Source organism: Genypterus blacodes, unplaced genomic scaffold (genome assembly GCF_046128005.1).
Source record: "Genypterus blacodes isolate CSIRO-AG114 ecotype Tasmania unplaced genomic scaffold, CSIRO-AGI_Gbla_v1 ptg000158l_1, whole genome shotgun sequence".
In the NCBI taxonomy this organism is placed as follows: Eukaryota; Metazoa; Chordata; class Actinopteri; order Ophidiiformes; family Ophidiidae; genus Genypterus; species Genypterus blacodes.
Window position 1 is genome coordinate 990,921 of NW_027466959.1, and position 21,231 is coordinate 1,012,151.

Genomic DNA, 21,231 nt, shown 5'->3' on the forward strand with positions numbered 1-21,231 from the left:
AGTGTGAAGTGTGAAGTGTGTGTGTGTGTGTGTGTGTGTGTGTGTGTGTGTGTGTGCGGGCCAGGCTGGGCGTACCTGCAAGTGACAGGGCAACATCAAAAGATGAGGAGGAAGGGGGAGCAAGGTGTGATGCTCTGCAAAGTGTGTGTGTGTGTGTCGAGGGGAGCGCGCTGAGTGGGCGGGCCAGGCTGAGCGTACCTGCATGCTTGAGCCAAGTGACAGGGCAACATCAAAAGATGAGGACTAATGCTGTTTCCTGGAGTTTGGTTCTGGTTTTGGTTCTGTTCTGTGGATTTGTTAGAAATCTTTTGTTCATTTGTCCAATACAAAAGTTTAATTAAGGACATTATTAATGTTAGCGTGAGTTTGGTTCTGTTCTGTGGATTTGTTTGAAGTTTATTGTTAATTTGTGCAATAAAAAAGTTTAATTGAAATAAACAAATGTAAGAGTGATTTTGTCACAGAATAAATGCACAGAATTAGGCAATTATAAGGTCTCTCATAAAAACACTGAAAGCAAAAGGCTTCTCAACACATAAACATTGATCTTTTTGCAAAGTTAAGGTAAGCTATAGGCTACAAAAGATCCTAAATAAAGAGCCGATCGGGAGTCGAAAGAGCCGGCTCTTCTTTGGGAGCCGAGTCAAAAGAGCCGGCTCTCGGAAAAGAGCCGAACTTCCCATCACTAGTGTGTTCACTGTGTCTGAAAAAGTTGGCAGCGGACAGCATGAAGCCAAGTAAATGAAGGCGTCACTTAAACACATCACAGCCCAACTACGCTGATAAGCCGAGCCGAGTTTTTTCAGTGAAAACGTGCCGGTGAAAGATAAACCCCTCCCTCAAGTCACAGACAGGATCAGCTCTTTCACTCTAAAGCAGTATCCACTCTTAGGGCAGAGGGCTGTGGGCGTTCTTCAAAGTACAGATCCCAGCTAAACATTGAGCAGGAGCTGAGAGTTGCAGTCTCATGCTTCAAACCCCGCTTCGAAAAGTTGTGCAGTGCAAAACATGTCTGGCAGAGTTGTGTAATGTTTCCACCATATTGCTCTTCTCTTAACCCCCAGGTTGCTCTGTAAATTCTCAGTTTATTATTTATGACAAACTGTAGATAATCTAGTTAGAACGATCATTTCACAGACAAACAATCCAGAAACTTTGCATCGTGTGTAAGTCTGTAAAAAGGAAGAACCTTCCTCCAAACCTGCTGGAGGAAGAGAAGCAGCAACAACAGCTGGAGGAGGAGGAGGAGGAGGAGCAACAAAAGAGGAGGAAGCAGAAGCTGCAACGTCATATTCCTGGAACGAAAGTCAGTCAGTCAGAGTCCAGCAGAGCCTCCACTGAAGCAGAAGAGAAGCCAGAGGATCAGAAGTTTGTCCAAGTTTGTCTCTGCAGCGTCTCTGCAGCGTCTCAGCCAAACTCTGGTGAGTGCAGACAGAATCTTGTCAGTTTCAGCAGCAGCATGAGGTCCAGGCTGAGCTGCTCTCACACGTCTCACTTCACTGCTTCAGTCTTAAAGGCTTGGCTCTGGTTCACACACGTTGGTGTTTGTAAACACACGGCAGTTTTTACCGTCAGAGAAAGAAAAGAGCGTCAGGAAGTGTGTGTTTAGCTGCGTCATTGATTCTCAGCACTGAGCCGCACCCACGGCAACAGGAAGTGAAGTGAGTGCAGCCTGTAGTCATGGTGACCTCATTAAAAGGCAAAGTTCAGCTCCAGAGTGAAAAGGTTAACTTTAAAGTCAAACAGTCTGAATAGAACTAAAGGGACAAAAGCTTCATGTCCTGATCAATACACAATCAATCCTCATGAAGCTGAGCCTGAAGCTGAGCCTGAAGTCTTTTCATGACGTTTCCTTGAGCGCCCCCTCAGGACAAACCCCAGTCTGCTCATAATATCCATCAAGAACAAAGTCGTCTCTCCTGTTTCACTCTGACATGAACTTCAGGAGCTTTAAGACTTCCAGACTCTTCATCCTGCTCAACAATCAGTGTTTGTGTCTCCAGAGATGTTTTCACTCATGTTCTCTTCTGTTCTCAGTTTGTAGACATGTCTGCTGCCTGCTGTCTGCTGTCTGAAGATCAGTTCCTGTGCTCCATCTGTCTGGAGGTCTTCACTGATCCAGTCTCCACACCATGTGGACACAACTTCTGCAAAAGCTGCATCACTCAACACTGGGACAGTAATGTCCTGTGTGTGTGTCCTCTGTGTAAGAAGCTTTATGACGGAAGACCTGAGCTAGAGGTGAACACGTTCATATCTCAGATGGCCGCTGAGTTCAGACAGTCGACTCCAAAGGAAGCCAGCAGAAGATCAGAGGAACCAGCTGCCAAACCAGGAGAAGTTCAGTGTGACTTCTGCACTGGAACCAAACTAAAGGCCATCAAGTCCTGCCTGAAGTGTGAGGCCTCCTACTGTGAGACTCATCTGGAGCCTCATCTGACAGCAGCACGCCTGAGATCACACCAGCTGATCCTTCCTGTGGACAACCTGGAAGACAGGATGTGTAAGAAGCACAGGAAACCTCTGGAGCTCTTCTGCAAGACCGACCAGACCTGTGTGTGCCTCATCTGTCCTGTTTTAGACCACAAGAACCATGAGTTTGTTCCTCTGGAAGAAGAATATGAAGGAACGAAGTCTGAGCTGGAGAAGATGGTGGCTGAACTTCAGCAGAAGATCCAGCTGACACTACTGAAGATCCAGGAGATGAAACAGTCAGCAAAGCTCAGCAGGGAAGCTGCAGACAGAGAGAGAGCAGATGGAGATCAGGTCTTCACCAATCTGAAGCAGCTTGTGGAGAAAATCCAGGCCGACTTCAGGAAGACCATGGAGGAGAAGCAGAGGAGCACAGAGAAACAGACTGAAGACCTCATCAAGGAGCTGCAGCAGGAACTCTCTGAGCAGAGAGAGAGAGCTGCTGATGTGGAGAAGCTCCTACTCTCTGAAGATCACCTCCACCTCCTCCAGAGCTTCTCATCCATCAGCTCTACTCCTCCCACCAAGGACTGGACACAGGTCAGAGTCCATCAAAGGCCAGATGAGGGGAGTGTGGTGAAAGCTGTGGTTCAGCTGGAGGAGACCATCAGTAAGGAGGTGAAGAAGCTGCAGGAGAAGGTGGAGCTGTGGAGGATCCAGCAGTTTGCAGTGGACGTGACACTGGATCCTGATACAGCTCATCCTAAGCTCATCCTGTCTGATGATGAGAAACAAGTTTACTGTGGTGATGTGAGGAAGAATCTCCTAGACAACCCACAGAGATTTGAAAGATGGTGGACTGTTTTAGCAAAGCAGAGTTTCTCCTCTGGAAGATTTTACTTCGAGGTTCAGGTCAAAGGAAAGACAGCGTGGACTTTAGGAGTGACCAGAGAGACGAGCAAGAGGAAGGGAACCATCACACTGAGCCCTCAGGAAGGTTACTGGACTGTAAGGTTGTGGAATGTAGATAAGTACAAAGCTTATGTTGTCCCTCCTGTCCCTCTGAGTCTGGAGTCAAAGCCAGAGAAGGTGGGCGTGTTTGTGGACTATGAGGAGGGTCTGGTCTCCTTCTATGACGTGGATGCTGCAGCTCTGATCTTCTCCTTCACTGGCTGCTCCTTCACTAATAAGCTCCTCCCATTGTTCGGTCCGGAGCTGAATCATGATGGTACAAACTCCGCCCCTCTGATCATCTAAGCTGTCAGTCACTCTGCCTAACCTGCAGGAGTTTACATGAAACGTTTCTGTGGTTTAAGGGAACTAAAGTACAAAGGATCAGCTGATCTTCCCTCTTTACTTTGTCTTTTCTTCACATTCTGATGACATCATATTTGTTTCTGGTTGCTTCTTACTGCTGTAACACAACAATTTACTCACACTGATCTAAGAAGTGTGATTACTGTTCATCAATAAATCAATCAGAAGCTTTGAGTAACGTCTTTGCATGTAAGTGTGATCAATCAAAAGGTTTGATTGTCCACAAACAATGTTTGGTTGTGGTTTATGAATGGACTGAATTCTGTCTTTGATCTTTGGAACAAAAACAATAATAAATTTGGGATGAGGTCATGTCAGCTGTTTTCATGCTTGGTATCAAATCTGAAAACATGTTTGACTTTCAGGTTTGAGTGCAGAGCTCTGTTCATGTAAGACTGTATCTGTAATCTAATAAACAAAACCAGAGCTTTCCAATCATGTTTAACCCTTTAATCCATGCTGTTTCAATCACACATATAAGCACAGAGGGGAGTTTAAAAGTGTAAAATGCTGCACTGAGTTTTAGTTGTAGATGATTCTCAAGCCCTTTGCTGCTGACTACATAACAAAAGTGAAATAGTGGAAATGGTACAAGTAGGCGGGGCTAAAGAAGGCTACAGTAAATATCAAACATCCTCTGTTCCTCTCTCATTACCTCCAGTGATGTCTCTCTCTCTCTCTCTCTCTCTCTCTCTCTCTCTCTCTCTCTCTCTCTGTGTTCTCTGTGGTGGAATCGTCCTCCATCTGGACTTTAGATGCATTTAAGCTCTGTAGGAAAGCGGCACGTGGCTTTGATCTCCATCTCTGTCACATATCTGATTTACTCATGTTCTCCTTCTCTCCATGTACCGATGCTTTGTGGTCAAAGTGTGATAGGAATAAGAAGTCTGGTGTGAGAAGCAGCAGCCTAGAAACCTAGCTGGGGAGTTGAGACCAAGCCTAGAGATCTGAGCGTTCTTCATGTCTGACTGTTGTGTTATGTTTCCACCATATTGCTCTTCTCTTAACCCCCTGGTTGCTCTGTAAAGTCTCAGTTTATCATTTATGGCAAACTGTAGATAATCTAGTGAGAAGGATCATGTTGTGTGATTAAACAGCAGCATCATACAGTGAAAGTGAAATCAAAGTTTATTCAGCATTTAAAGACATTTATGGCTGACTGGTTGATCATTGAAGGGGCCGTTCACACTTTGTGCTCAGCGTGAGACAGAAAACACTTTGTGATGACACTTTTCACCATGGCACAATGAGTAGTGTGTGTGTGTGTGTGTGTGTGTGTGTGTTAGCCCTTACTGTGGTCAAATAGAAAACTCATTTCCTGTTTGTCCCTCTGCAATTTTACAATTTTTTTAAACAATTAAATAGATTGAATGTAAAAACAGCTACAGTCAAGCTGCTGCGTCTTCAACACACACACATATATTATAGTTTTATAACCTAGTGTTCCTCTGGCTGACAAGGACAAGAATATATCAAATAATATCTTCCTCTTTCATTTAAAAATATTTACAAATCAAGTAAAATTGCACAAAAGGGATGAGTCGGTTTATAAAGATGCAATGTAGGAACAGACAGAGACAGAAGGTAAACAATGAGCGTGCATGTGAGGGAGATACAAGAAGAGAACACACATCTGAACGCATTAAGACTTGTGTGTGTGTGTGTGTGACTCTCACTGCCAGTTTAGACGTCTCCAGTTTCAGATCCCTGTTCTAAGAGTCTACAGAGTTTGGTGGGTTCTTCGTTTCTTTAAAAGAGAATAGAGCAGAGAGAACTCCTTGATGGTGCATTCAAGGAAGCTCAGGCACCAGAGGAAAGAGGAAAGTACCCACATCACACTTGTAAGAGCAGGAATGGGGATTTGTTTTTGTTTGTTTCTTTTTCCTGAACCCCATCTCCCCATCATGATGACCAGTTCCTCTTAAACGGCCTCATGTCTCTATAAACTATCATCAAACAGCCAGATGTCTTTATAACAATACCATACTCGTGTTTACATTTCATTTTCTGTCCATGAAGCTGCAGCTTTCTCTAGTTTCTGATGAAGGTACCATTAAGAGTGAATGAGAAAGGAGCATGTTTCAGATGCTGGTCAGAATCAGATGGTAGAAAGGAAGCGTTGTGTCAAACGAGGCAGGAAGAAGCAGCGTTCACCTCAGGGTTGTGTGTTTGTAGCTGAGGCGGAAAGATACGCACACATCCCATCAAGCATTTCCACACAGAACGCAGAGAGACGGCAGGCACGTTGTCCAGACTGTGGTCAAGGAGAGCACCAAAGCTTTCCTCTCACCTCCACACACACACACATACAGAGACACAAACACACAGAAAATTGTCTCTAAGCATTGCTGGAGTTGGATGTGTGAGCAAAGCAGGGAGACATGTCTCTTCCCACTGAGTTGTAGTCAGTCAGTTTGTTGGGAGGACCTCATGTGTCTCAGTACTCTACAGTCACTGCTTTGGTCTTGAGGTATTCCATGAGAGCGTCTTCTCCTGTGGACCACAACAGAACAGAACAACACAGATCAGTCAACTCATATTACCTGAGCAAAGTTACAGAGACAGAGAGGACAGAGAGGCAAATCAAAGACAGCTAGAGACCCAGTCAACCTTATTGTGAGTGTTTAATTCACTCCCACTGCAATATTAATTTCCATAATCACATACAGAGAAGCTTTGTTAGAGAAACTGTCTTTCTTAAAGCAGGTAGCTCCTCTGCTCACTTTCACTAGGACATACATATAGATATACAGTAATGTTGATTATGATGTTCAAATGATGTAGATGTAGACAACTCTAACTGTTTTAAGAATGAGAGTTCACAACTTAACCCTAACCAAAGAAATGGGTTACAAAAGGTTGGAAAGTACCTAAAAATGCCAAAGATGGCACAAAAATCTGACTTTTCATGAATATAAGGAGGTTTTAAGTTTAAACAAGGTTCACGCTCCTAACATCCTTTAGCTCAGTTACGTTTTTTGCTTCTCTAAGAAGCATCGTATTCATTATTTCATCCTCTTCCCCATCATTCATCCATTTTCACACCACTGCTTGACGTGGCAATAGTACGTCAATAGTTTACTTCTAATCAGTCTTCAAGGTTCTGGCTAGTAAAAAACTTGACTTCAGCTATAGTCTAAGAGAAGTTGAGGAAACCAGTCTTCAGATCCAAGTAAAATGTTTATTCGCAGCAAGGTACAAATGAAACAAGTGAGAGGAAAACCCCGGGGTTGCTCTGAATTGTGTCTCTTCGTCTTCTCCTTATATACTATTCTGGACCTGGGTTTTCCACGCCCCAGGTCCTTCCCCTTTATCCTAAACTCTTAGGCATTTGCCACTATTATGATTACTCGTTTGATCTTAATCGTGTAAAGCAGTCTTGCAGACCCTAAAAACAGTAATGGCATCGCCTCCCTACCCCTTGGCCTTGATTCGCCTCTCTTGGGACTCTTCCTATTGGTTGGTCTGGGGCTGAATTTGTTAGTAATCTTCCCATTGCAGTGTTATGTGTGCCCACTGTGCTACACAACCTTGAGCTAGTCTCAGTGTTATGTGTGCCCACTGTGCTACACAACCTTGAGCTATCCGTCAGCACCCATTCATTTTCACACAACAGGTGCAGAGGGCATCTATGAGACATTCAGGCCGGGTATTCCCAACACATGTAGTTACAACTTCACCCTCTCAGTGCTACCCCACCTGTAGGTACATGCACTGTGCTCAGAGCAATCATTCTCAACATTCCCCCCTTTGGTCCTGAAAGGACCACCCAATGAATGATAAATGGGAAGTACCATCTGTAAACATACAAAGTGATAGTGATTAGTCTAAAATACATGCAATGTGACAGTAACTAGTCTAAAATACATACACAAAAGTGCGAATAATAAAGAAATCAAACACCCTCCGATTCTTCTAATTCCTGACAATGAGGTTCACTGCAGCAGATGACAACTCAGCTGCAAAACACAACCGACTGTCATCCCTTATCCTCCTGGACTAAATCCATGTGAGACTACGCAGTGATCGTCCTTGTCTGGCCTTCCAGCTGAATCTAGCGACATGGAGAGGGAAACATCCTTCCATTACATCTGGCCAAGGTAAAACCCTCTCCAGGTGGCCAGCCAGCATTCATTGTACACATTTCTCATAACAAAAATAAACCAGAAATATCATGAAAAAATAAACAGAAATAACATAAGTAACCGCAATGATATATTTGGGCAACATATAACAAAATGACACAACGATATATCTGGGTAACATAAATGCTCAATCGCTCTATGATTAGTGACCTACTGCTAACGATATATATATATATGCAGATATATACGGAGCTTTACCCATTCCAAAAAGCATCATCCCATATCTACTGTTGACCAGTTGACTCTGTGGGGTGTTCGGAAAGGAGTAATCCTTTCAGCGCGACTTGTGAGGAACACTTCCTCTTAGGATTTGTTTATAGAAGGATTTTCTCTTTGTTTTAACATAGTACAAAATTCTGGATCTGCCTTGGGGCAGCTATAATATGGGGTTCCTCCCAGCCTGTCCCTACTCCCTTCTCACCACAGGTCAACCTCCTATGACTTTCACGCCTGGGTTGTAGCTTAAACACATCCTGTAAGAAGATAATGCCCTTGATAAACAAGGCAAAACAACCCTGGCGACTATCAGTAGGACTGAGTCCTTTTAAAGTCTTATTATTATAACAATCTCGATCATACATTCATCTCTATCTCCGCCGTTGACTGTAAGTTTTTTATCTACTCCGTTGCCTTTTCTGCCTCTACGGCAACACAGAACTCCACCGCTCTCTGGATAAACTCCTCATTGTGCGGCATTAGCCCTTCTCCTTTTGCACATAGATGACGCATGGGGCCATGTGACCTAATGACCTCTGTCACCCTTTCACCTTTGAGGGATATTAAATGCAGCCACTGACGCATTTTGCGTGTCGTGTCAGACCAAATGATTCTGTGACCTCCGTCCAGAATGTTTGTCACAACTTTCTTGCTGTAGGCAGCCAGCAGATATCTGGTGTCGTTAGACCCTGGGTACACCGTAAAAGGGCTTCTGCTCTGATCTGGATACAGGTATTTCCACAAAAACAAGTAATATATCACAAATACATGGTACGTTAACTTCTGTACAAACAATTGTGGATGAACCGCTGTGATAGGCTGCCTCCGCTCATATCCGTTTAACACTCCAAACCCTTCATCCCAATATTGCATGTCACCCTGCTCCAATATCTGTTAAAACAGTTCGTGCTGGTACATTGCCCTGACATCTTTTTGTTTTTGCTCGATGCTGGGTAATGTTTCCCAGGATAGATGTGGTGTGACGGGATCTGATGCTGTTATCCATGGCGCATGCCATTCAGTCTTTGCATCAGTAAGGGTTGACACTGTTCCTACCAGGGTGTTAATTACCTTGGGTCCAGGGGCCAGGGATTCAATGTCTGTATGCTCGTTTATGAACTGGATTTTGGGAGTCAAAAAATCACCATAGTCCCATCCTCCTACAGTCCTTCCAGCTAAAACATTTTGGTCACGTAGCATTTTCCATTGCTCCCATCTGTTTATGTACATTACTTCGTGGGGTATATTATAGTTTTCTATTACCATGTCTTCCTCTTCTAATTGGTCATTGCCGAAAACGGCCTGCACAGCTTCATTCAGTATGTCTCGATCTGCCATTGGCTTTATGTTTGTCCATGTCTCCAATCTTGGCCCTGCTCCCGTGCCGGTGGTGGAACACCTCCCATCGTGCTTCCCCTCATTTGGACTTCCAGTCCACTGATAGCTGCTGCCTGACCTCGCAGCCGCCCTTGACAGAAGTGGATCAGTAAAGCATTGGCACGGCGCAGTTGTGATACTGTATACTGCATTAGGTCATTCTCGTCTTGCAGATGGTTCGCTTGTTCTTGTAATACATGACTCTGCGGTTCTATCTGCCTCAGACGCAGATTATCAGCTTCTAGTTGTCTAACTCTCTGACCTCGTCGGCGGTTGTACAAAGCTTTCCTGGTCACGTGCATCAATCTCCGCGCTCTTCCAGACAGGCCTGCTTGTAGCTGGGTGAAAACATCTTTACTCATACTCAAAATGTCCTCCCGGATGTCACCTGGAGTGGTAAGCAGGCTAAGCGGGCGTGGCACAAACCTAGTTATGTGCCTGAGATCGTCAATCATGAAATCCGGTAGTTGAGGCGTGAAGTTGGGAAGTTGAGGCGTGAAGTCGGGAGGTTGAGGTGTGGCAGGCTGTTGTCGGACCTCGGGTGTTACCCTTGCGGTGCGTAGATTCTGGGTGGGTATCAGCGGGATGCCTCTGTTCGGTTGTCCTGGACTTGGTAGGGGGCCTCGATCGTCTGGGTCCTCAGGGCTCTCTGGGCTGAAGCGTTGTTCCGGTTCCATGATGGGCGATGACCATGGATTCGGAGGAAGTCCCATCGATGGTGATGGTGTCACTGGTGGGGACATCAGGAACTGGACTCTCCTGGGGTTCTCCAGCACCTGGATGGGAAAATCATGTCGCTCCTCCTGCCACGGACTCACTCCGTCTTGGCCTGGTTGCCTAAGTGAACTATATATATCTATCTCTGGGTGTGGTGTTCCTGTATATATTGGTGTGTTGTTTGGTCCAGTTGGGCTGTGGCTCTGCCCTGGGTCCATATCTGGAGGTGCCTGCTGGCTGGCAAAGAATGCCTCCGCCATTTTTGGGGCACCGTCTGTGATGAAAATATTTACAATTACTATGTACACCTTATATGATTATACACTGCTATATTTCTAAAACTACTTTATCTACTTTTCTACATACCGTTTGGGAGAGTGGATTGTGATTCACTTTAAGCGTAGCTTTTTTCATCGGGCACACCCCTTGTCATCAGTTCAGTGGGCTCATACCCTGTCATCAGATCAGTGGGCTCATACCCTGTCATGTGTATGTGTTCTACCTGATCGGCGTCTACCTGTATCTGGATTACTGGAAATTGTCCCGTTACTCCTTTAATCATGCGGAGGATTAGGACGCGCAGCAATGGTATAACACACCCAATTATAACTAGTACTACCAGCACTATTCCTCCTAGTGCTATTCCAATTGTCTTTAGCCATTTCAGCCATCCCAATTTTCCCAGCCAATCCCAGAGGCCTTTCAACTGTGTATTCCAATTAGAATTTTGAACGTGTTCATGTCGCATGCGTTTCATTTCGGACAGGACCCGCGTCAAATTGCCTTTTGGTCCTGTATGTAACGGGATCAGGGTACAACATTCTTCTCCGATAATATCACAAACGCCTTGGTCTGCAGCCATTCTTGCTTCCAGGATAAATCTGTTCTGTAGGGTCATAATGGATGTAGCATGCAGTTGTTCTCTTATCAGACCTATCCCTACTATAGTGAAGTTGATAAATCTCTGTTGATTATACCATAGGTAATTCACCCATCGGCTATTCCGTGCTATGTACTGGGCATTGCTGATGGTTCCTACAAATGGAACTGACCCTACCGCTCGTCCACTTTTTACCCATTCTGATCCTGTAGCAGTGTGTTCTTCAGGGATCCCGTATGGGACTTGGTCCCAACTAATGTACACTTCATCTGTATTTTTCCAGTCCCAGCCATGCTCCTGACTGTTGTCCATATAGGTTTTGCCATTGGAGTTCTCGGTATTTCTCCTATTTCTGGGATGGTCCTGAGTGTCTTGTTGCGTTATTAAAGATAGCTGACCTGTTAACATTAATGGTGCACACATACCTGTCCAATTGGGTGGTAATTTAGACAATAGTGTAGCATTGTGCTCACATATCCAAAAGATATCTCCTAGTGGCTCTGTACCCTGTCCAAAATCTACCAGGCAGTACTGAGCTATGTAGGAGGAGTTCTGTTCGTAAGTTACACGACCTCCATTGGGTATCACCTGCTTACATTGAATGCGGGCTTTTGGCCTGGTGGTACATGACTTGGTGGTAGTTGTGGTGTTCCCTGTCTTTATTATCGGATACCATGTTTCCATGCCGCATTGTACCAGTCCTGCTGCATCTGTCATTGCCTCTGTTCTTGTATCAGCGACGTATTCTAGTTCTCTCCCTCTTACTATGCAGAAAGGAAAAATCAATCCATCTGGTTTGTGAACTACTGGGGGAATCACCGAGGTAACATCATATCCTGTATATTGGAGTCGGTGTGGGCAAATTTCATCATCTTTGCTCCATCCCCTCTTTTTCCCTGCCATATGCATTGCACACTGAGCGAAACACCTGCCCTCGTTAAAATATGGGCAGCTTCCTATTGTGCTTCCTGGCAGTATTTTGAACTGTGGAATTCTTTTTGCATTATAGCAGGCAATGCATTCCCGTTTCTCTTTCTTGGCTGCAGCCATTTCTTCCGCTGAGAATCTAAGCCATCTCTGAAACATGTTACTACTCCATTGTGTAGATCGTAGTTTTTCCAGATCCCTCTTGTGTCGTTTGTTTGCTAATTGTATTTTATCTCTTGCTTCCCCTATTGTCATTTCCTGTCCTGTTCCCTGATGTTGGCATGCGATGTTTGTGCATTTTACCTGAATGATCACCATCCCTTCTCCCCGGCATTCTGCGTTGAGCGGATAACCCAGCCATTCCTTCCCTACTGGTTCGGCTGTGGCATAGGCTATTGCTAACACATGTTCGTAGATGTCCGCTTTTATATACACTGTTGGTGTGACTACCCCTTTATCCACTATGCCCTTGTTAGTTGCTAACGTAATCATGGCCATGGCACATCCATCTAGTGGGTGCTGAGTGTTTGATTGGTGTGTGTTGGTTAATATAACTTCCCCCCTTGCTAACCCTCCCAAGGTTAGCACTATAAGGGCAAACCAACTAGTCTGAATCAGACCAATCGTGGCCCGGCGTTGACGGGTAGTCAGGAGTCTGTGGGCCCACCTCCCCTGTGGGTGAGGCGGGTAGCGGCGACCCGGCAGACGTCTGAATTCCTGATGGCCCTGCGCCCACATCAGGAGTGTCATCAGTACGTGACACAGCATGGTCCTCAACTGCTCTTTCACCGCTGCCTGTAGGCACTTCCCCTGCTGCAGGATCAGGCGACAACTGTCCATCAGTCGAGCCAGAACTACTAGTAGAACCGCTCGAACTACTTTGTTCACGGTGAGCCCGTAGTCTGGCCGACCGTCGCTGTGCGTGAGAGGAGCTTGAGTCACTTGAGCTACTATGGGCAGGGCTAGTGTTAGCGGGCGTGGTCTGGGGGCCGCGTTGCGCGTCCCCTTCAGCATGCTGCCGTGAGTCAGTGGTGCCTAATAGGCCAGGAAAGTGACCAGGCGGGTCAGGCGGTCGATGGCGGGTGCAGTGGTTGCGATGGAACCAAAACGGCTTACCTTCAACTTTCAAAGCAGTTGGCGTAGTGAGCACCACTTTAAAAGGCCCGTCTCTACGAGGCTCGTTCCACTGACGTCTAAAAACCCGTATATACACTTGGTCTCCCACCTGGATGTCACGGACATCAACTGGGATGTGTGTGTCGTCTTTGCTGTTGGCCTCTTTCACCTGTTGAAACACAAGCCTGTGAATTTGAGACAAAGCTCTTAGATAATCGCCCAGCTCTCGTTCCAGCTGCTGCAATGGGGGCCCCTCCGTCGGCCCTCTGTGTTGTGGAAGGGGCATCGGGCGACCTGTAAGCATTTCATGGGGTGTTAGATGTGTTAGTCGGTTAGTTTGGGAGCGCATGGCCATTAAAGCAATTGGTAAAGCATCCACCCACGTGAGCTTATGGTTGCTATCGGCAGCAATCTTAGCGATTTTAGTTTTCAAAACCCCATTTGCTCGTTCCACCGAGCCTTGTGATTGCGGATGGTAGACACAGCCAAATTTCTGTTTGATGCCCAATCTACTGAACATCTCTTTGATTACCCGCGAGATAAAATGTGGTCCACTATCTGATGAGATAGTGTCTGGTATTCCAAACCTGGGGAAAACCTCCATACACAAAAACTTAGCTACTACTCTATGGTCATTTCTAGCTGTCGCACAAGCTTCAACCCACCTACTAAACCGACACACAACCACCAATAGGTATCTTTTTCCCTGTACCCTGTCAATCATGTCCACAAAATCCATCATCAGGTGCTTAAACGGACCTTCAGGCACTGGAATATGTGCCAATGGATGAGTAAACATTTTTCTAACATTATACTTTGGACAATGTTGGCACATGGATAGTTCTCTGTCAATCATCGCAGCCATGTATGGTGACCACCATACAGCCTGCAACTTTCTCAACACTTGAACTCTGGAACAGTGGTCAGGTTCATGTACTGTTTTGATTGCAATTACCAATAACGATAAAGGCAACACAAAATGCCCATGGCTACTCCTCCATAACCCATTGTGTGGAGTGGCCGTTCGTATGGCCCCCCTTTGGATCCATAACCTTTGTTCTGCTTCAGAAACCCTGTTCTGCGCCTGTATCAATGAAGCCATGTTGGTTATGGGGGCACAATCCTGTTCAAACAGTATGGGCCCCTGAGTGGCCTGTCCCGTTGCCGCTTTTGCTGCAGCATCTGCATGATTATTGCCTCTAGCCACCGGTGAATCATTCAGCTGATGTGCTGCACATTTGACTATAGCCAATTGGGTAGGAAGCTGCATGGCCTGTATCAATTCTATCACTGCTTGCCCATGCGCCACCGGCGTGCCATCTGCACGAATAAATCCTCGTTGTTTCCAAATGCTGGCATTAATATGGCATACGCCATATCCATAGGCACTGTCTGTATAAATGGTGGCACGTTTGCCCGAAGCCAGTTTGCATGCTGCTGTTAAAGCTTTAATCTCTGCCAATTGTGCCGAACACGGTTGGTCGAGGTTCACTGATTGTATTTGGGTAAATGTGTCATCAAAATTGAGCTGAACTATGCCATAGCCAGCTTTTGTTCCTGTGTCTCCTCGTACACAAGATCCATCTACAAACAAAACTATGTCCGACGGAATCGGCTGGTTGTACAGGTTGTCGCGTACTTGCATAAAACTATCTGTTTCTTTAAGGCAGTCATGAGGCACCCCTTCAGTAGGCAAAACCATTCGTGTTGCTGGATTTACCGTGGTGCATCGCTGTATTGTTAGCTCTGACCCTGACAACAGGACCTCATAGCCTGTTCGTCTGGCCTGGGTTATTACAAAACGTGGGCCGGTAAGCATTGCATGCAGTTGGTGAGACGTATATAGTATTACAGGATGTCCCATGGTTAACACTGACGCCTTTTTGTAGGCAAATGCAGCCGCCGCTAATCCCTGGTAGCAGGGTGGCAGCCCTTCCTCTACCCTATCTAATTTGGTGCTATAGTACGCTATTGGTTGCTTACCGGTAGGAGACACCTGCATCAATACAGCACATGCATGTCCCTGTCTTTCAGCTACATACAGGTGAAACGGCTTGCGATAGTCGAGATTGGCTAAAACTGGGGCAGTCTGCATATCTTTCTTAAGGAGTTGAAACGCTCCTTCTGCTTCCTCAGTCCATTGGAGTTGCGCTGACTGTGGGGTTTGTCCAGCTGCTCGTATCAAAGCTCTTAATGGAGCTGTTTTAATGGCATAGTCACATATCCATGGTCTGCTATATCCTGTCATTCCCAGGAAAGATAACATCTGGCCTACTGTTTGAGGCTTAGGGGCTTGACTTATGGCCATCAGCTGGGAGGGGGCAATATGCCTTCCTTCTCCACTCAACTGTCTGCCCAAATATTCTACAGATGTTTGACAAAACTGTAGTTTACTTTTGCTCACTTTGTGTCCTCCTTCAGCTAAAACTGCTAGGACTGTGAGTGAATCTTTTTCACACTGTTCTTTGCTGCTAGAGCATATCAAAATGTCATCCACATACATTAAGGTGGTAGACTGTATGTCCAGATGGCTGAGATCATTCGCTAAAACTCGGTTAAATATTGACGGGGAGTGAACAAAACCCTGAGGGAGACGTGTATAAGTATACTGTTCCCCCTCATAGGTAAACGCAAATAGGAACTGCGACTGCGGATGAACTGGAACACTGAAGAAGGCGGAGCACAAATCAATCACTGTGTACCACTTTGTTCCTGGAGGTATGTTAGACAGTAAAGTATGTGGGTCTGGAACAACAGGTATTTCTTCTGCAACAACAGCATTAACTGCCCTTAAATCATGCACCAATCTATAGTCATTTCCATTTGGCTTTCGTATTGGAAAAATAGGTGTGTTGCATGCACTGTTAGTTTTCACTAAAACTCCTGCTTCTACCAGTCCTGAGATGATTACATTACATTACGATCATTTGGCAGACGCTTTTATCCAAAGCGACTTACATTACATTACCACCCTTCGCAGAGGGGGGAGCAATTGAGGGTTCTGTGCCTTGCTCAGGGGCACCTCGGCAGGGGCTTGAACCGGCAACCCTCCGGTTCCCAAGCGGAAGCACTACACACTGAGCCACTGCCTCACTGTGATGGGCCTTATTCCTGCAACAGCTTCTTGTTTTAAAGGATACTGTTTTTGCCTCGGTAACCTAACTTCTGGTTTTATGTGAACATATAGGGGCTCTGCTGATTTTACGAGACCTACATCTGTCTTGTGTGCTGACCATACTTGTGGCGGAACTTGCTCCAACAAAGCTTCATGCTCTTTTGCAACCATCATCTGTTTCCTATCATGTCTGGGTAACTGCACCTCTTCTGCTATGGCCTCGTCTGCTTTTGTTATGCTGATCTTGAGGAACTGCCCGTCAGAGGAAATGCAAATGGCTTTACAGTCTGTAGGTGTCCATTCCTGTACCAGTTGTGCCCTCTTCATCATTGGTCCTAAATCATGTGACTCAAAGTTTTCTGCTATCAGCAAGGTGATGTGTGGCGATGATCCCGGTACTTGGAACCATTCTTTTACCTCCTCCGTACCTATCACCTCAGCAGCTGCTCCTTGGGGTCCCACAATGATGGCATCATACTGGAGGACTGTCGTATGGTTATTCATTGCTTCAACCCAGCACGTCTCATAGTCATCGTGGTCTTGATCTCCGTCATATAGCATCGTACAATGTAGAGGAAGACTTGGCTCTCGTGCCTTCTCAAACTGATGGATTATCAACGGCTTCCATGTTTCCCATGCATGTGACAGAAACGCATCTGGTGAGGTTAGCCTGATCCAAAACACTCGTGCTTCTCTCCTTTGGCCTGTATTTTGTGGAGAGTCTTTCGTTGCCATTTGGGACATCATGGGGCTTGTGTGAGGGCTGACCTTATTCGGGACATCAAAGTATATGCCATCAGGTGAACACATTATTGTGGCATTTAAATGGCACAGTATATCACGCCCTAGTAAATTGATTGGTGTGTCTGCTGAATACAGCATAGGTGCACATATTACTTTATCTCCTATTTTCATTGGAACCGGTTCAGTCAGGGGTATTATTTGTGTTTTCCCAGAGAAACCAACTGTTCGTATTTTCGATGCCGAAAGGGGAAGTCCGGCTCCATCTCTGCCTATGCATGAGTATGTGGCACCTGTATCTACCATAAATTTATGCTGCCGATTTTGTATTATAACGTCTATGGTAGGTTCACTTTGTGGCTGTTGCGTGAGTACTGGTGTCATTACTTCCCCCTCATGTTTCTCTGGGCTCCCCTATTGCCACTGGGCTGCAGGTCCCATCCACAGGCCCTGATTTGATGCTCCAGGCCATGGGTTGGTAGGACAGTCTCTCTGTACGTGTCCTGTCACTCCACATCCCCAGCACTGCAGCTGTTGTCGACCTACCGGTGTTGGTGGACCATTTTGGGAGTATTGTGGCTGTTGCTGGTCGTGCAACGTCTGGTCAGGTCCTCGTTGATATCGTGCTGGCGGAGGTCCTCTCCATCTTCCACGCTGGGGTGGTCCTACATTCTGCATTGGCCTCCCTCTTCCGGGCGGCGGATAGTTGCCTTCTCCCCCCGGATTGAGGTGCACATGAATTGGAGGGGCCTGCTGCGTGGGTGCGTGGACAGGCTGTTGTCCTGTAGGATAACCTGCTGGGTTAGTGGGGAACACTTGCTGTCCTTGGGCAGGGGCCACTGCTGCTGTATACACCGGAGCTTGTGTCACCTGTACTTCCGTTTGTTTTTCTGTGGTCCCCTCAGGCTTGAATCCAGGAGCAGCCACCGTCACTGGCGCCTGGTTTTTCGCCTTTTCACGGTCCTTCTTTTGTTTCGTCAGTTCTCCTATCTGCAGCTGGGTTAGTTTACCAGCCAGCATTCTGTTCTGCTCCTCAGTAGCCCGTTTCTCATTTCTGTAGACATCCACGTAGTGTACGAGGTGTTCAGTGAACACAGGCCAGTCCAACTTCATCAGCCCAACAACTCCGTTCAGCTTATGTTGTATCTCCTTTGGCATGGCATTCTTTACATACAACTTAAACAGAGCTTTTGATGATTCATTTACATTCCATTCACTGCCTGTCTCTGTCTTCCATTTCCGTTGGAACTGATGCAGGAACTGTAGAGGGCTGTCTTCATCCTTCAAGCTTTCCCTTTCTAATTTTGAAGGATCCATTTTAGAAGGATATTTGTCTCTCAAGGTTTTCCTGTCCCCGAATAGCGTTAAAAGGGGTGTGGTCATAATTATGGCTCTTTGTCAGTCCTGCCACCCCTGCTTCTTCAAAGATCTCTCCAGACACATGTTGACCCGTGACCTTCATCAATAATGCTTTGATGTCTCCAGCAGCCAGTTTTATCCCACCCGTGTTGTCTTCAAATGCTGCTATCCATCTATCAGCTCCTTCTGTTAGTGCAGGAAGACGGTTTATTAATCCTGTGATGTCCATAAATCCCCATGGCACATATCTCTCTATGTTACCTGGTCCCTTTACCAGCAGTGGACCCATGACACGTTCGTGGTTCCCGTCATCATCTCTTGTTTCATCCTCTGATTGGCATTCTGCTGCAGGTGCTTTCCTGTTTGCCCTACTACGTGGACAGAGTGTTGTTCTCTTGGACCTTTTGCATGTATAGGGTCTTTTTCTTGTGGTCTGATTGCGCGTATAGGGTATTTTTCCGCTCCTCAGGTCCATTTCCCCTGTTCCAGTTGCTTCTTCCGATAACTCTATATCCACTGTAAACTGTTGTTCAGTTATTTCGCTTTCCTCTCTGTCATTATAATCATCAAAACAGTCTATGCGACGTGCTTCGTTGAGCTCACGTTCCTTGTCGAGCTCTTCCCGCAGAAATGATTCGTTTAACTCACGTGTCCTGTTCATCTCATTCACTACTTTTCGCTCCACCTCGTCCAGCAATTTCTGTAATCTTTCCGTCTCTTGTGCCGTAGCCCCTGCACATTTCATGTCTGGTGACCCCCAGGCTCTGTAGGGTGACTGTTCCCTTTGTGCCTGGCGCTTGTCTTGTTCTACCTCCACTTGTCCTGCCCTGCGTCTTTCCGCCTTCTTCGTCAGGCTTTTAGCCTCTCTGGCCACCTGCTGTTCCATACGGCTCCATTCTATTAACATGTCCCGATTGCTCCTGTCTAATTGTGGTTGTGGCCTGTCTCCTGCTTCCTGGATTTGCCTATAGGCTATCTCCTCTGGCAGACTACTCCTTCTAGTGGTCCTATGGTGTATCTCTTGGGGTGTCAGGTATGTTCCTGACTCTCTGTTCCTGGCTCCTCTTGAGGGTGCTCCTCCTATTGAGCTATCTCTTCCGAGTGGCAACTGCATCTCAGATGCAGCATGACTCATGCCACGCGGTATTGGCTCTGGATCTGGCTCTTTACTGGAGTTTATGCCTGCCCTCAGGTTGCTTGATCTCAACTCCTCACTGGACCCGGAGTCACTAGATTCTGAGTTCAGTGACATGTTGTCTTGCTCTTCTGTTTCTTCATTATACCTTAGTTCCCTTCCTTCCCTGGGGACCTTTCTTTTTCCGCCTAATTGTTTTCCTGATTTCATTGTTACCACTAATGTCCCTGTTACTTTACCATCTACTCCGCCAGTCATTAGTGGGTACTGTCCTGTGTGTTCTTTTCCATACGGGGGAGGAGGGGCTGATGCTTCCTGCATTAACATCTGTCTTTGTGTACCCTCCATTTTAAAGTACTGCAGAATGTCCTTCTGTTCCGCGTTCTTCAGTCTCTCCTTCTGATGTTTTTGGTCGTTTCTTTTATCTTTACGTCTTAGCTCCTCTTCCACATTGTCACAATTTTTTAGATCAAAGGTTCCCTGTACGGGCCACTTACTATGGCCTGCTGTGATCCTGTTCCATCTGCTCATACACTTTTGAATTTTCCTTTTCTGTGTAGGATGACGCAGCATGATAAGCTCAGCGGGTGTCAATTCTTCAGATTGTTTACTCAGCTTGACCCCCATGACCTTGCCCTCGGTCTGTTTACTTTATCTTAACTGCACTCCCTTCTTGTGCCAACTATCCTCCAGCTCTAGCCAATTCTGACTTCACTTTGCTCACCGATTTACCTCTGGGTATTTGTATGTATCCCTACATCACCTTCTATGATGATCTGCCCACTCTACTCTCTCTACTCTGAGTCCGGGGTATTTTGGTCGGTTATCATACAAAATGTCCTGTCCCAATATTATCTTTTGCCATTCAACAAATCCCCTATACTCTGGAAATGGGGAATCTCCTCTGTGTGTTGCGTCCACTGATATACAATCAATCCCACTTACACATGTTACAGTTCCCACGTTTTCTGTGTGTGACTCACTGTTTAGCAGTTGGGTGGGATCTACTCCTCCTTCCCACCACTCTCCGTCTCTCCACCTCTCTCTGTGGTGCTCGTTGCTGCCTACACACACAACTTCAGTGTCCCACAGAGCACTCAAATACTGTAAAGCGGGGTGAGGGGGTGTCTTCGTGAGACGATTACTCTTCCTCAGGTGTTGACATAAATCTTCATATGTTAAAACAAATGCCCACCACGGAGACAGGCTCGCAGCCCTTATTTTAAACCTATACGCGGAGTAACTTTTGCTAAATGGATCAATTTCTAGATTATTACTCATACACTCTTCTAAATATTAAACTACTTGCACACCGTATGCAAGATTGCTATCTAAGCTGACCTTCTAAGATCAGAACACAGCGACATTATTCACAATTCCAAACATGGCAACTTATTCAAACTTCATTTCCACTTCTATTTACATTAAAAATAACATTCATGCATAAATGTAGCGTATACTATTTATAGTTCTATCCACTTTTTCTTTCTCCACTACTCCTTCTTTCCTGTTTTCTATACATATATATATACAAGGCCTTTTAAAACAAAATGCTCTGGCTTCCTGCCAGTTACTACCCCTGGCTCTCTGCCAGTTATTTCCCTGGGCTCCCTGCCCGGTACTTCTTCTGGCTACCTGCCCGTTATTTCCCTGGGCTCCCTGCCCGGTACTCTTCTACATCTGAGTCGCCCCTGAGAGGGCACGGCGACGTTCTTCAGATTTTCTTTTTTCCCTGCTTGTGTCGCCCCAGAGAGGGCACGGCGACAGACGTCTT

The 21,231-nt window shown here is 46.0% G+C and overlaps 1 protein-coding gene and 1 long non-coding RNA gene across 2 annotated transcripts; one reads left to right on the forward strand and one right to left on the reverse strand.

Moving 5' to 3' along the window:
- The first annotated feature begins 610 nt into the window (after positions 1–610).
- LOC143013814 (E3 ubiquitin-protein ligase TRIM39-like) lies at positions 611–4,164 on the forward strand. Its single transcript, XM_076167503.1, has 2 exons — positions 611–1,421; positions 2,038–4,164. The coding sequence occupies exon 2, from the start codon at positions 2,047–2,049 to the stop codon at positions 3,667–3,669; it is 1,623 nt and encodes a 540-aa protein (XP_076023618.1). The 5' UTR covers positions 611–1,421; positions 2,038–2,046; the 3' UTR covers positions 3,670–4,164.
- Positions 4,165–19,054: 14,890 nt separating this feature from the next.
- LOC143013712 (uncharacterized) lies at positions 19,055–19,271 on the reverse strand. The gene is made up of 2 exons (XR_012965210.1): positions 19,140–19,271; positions 19,055–19,086 (listed from the first exon to the last, which is right to left on the reverse strand). It is a non-coding gene; the product is annotated as an uncharacterized LOC143013712 (long non-coding RNA).
- Between the last annotated feature and the right edge of the window lie 1,960 nt (positions 19,272–21,231).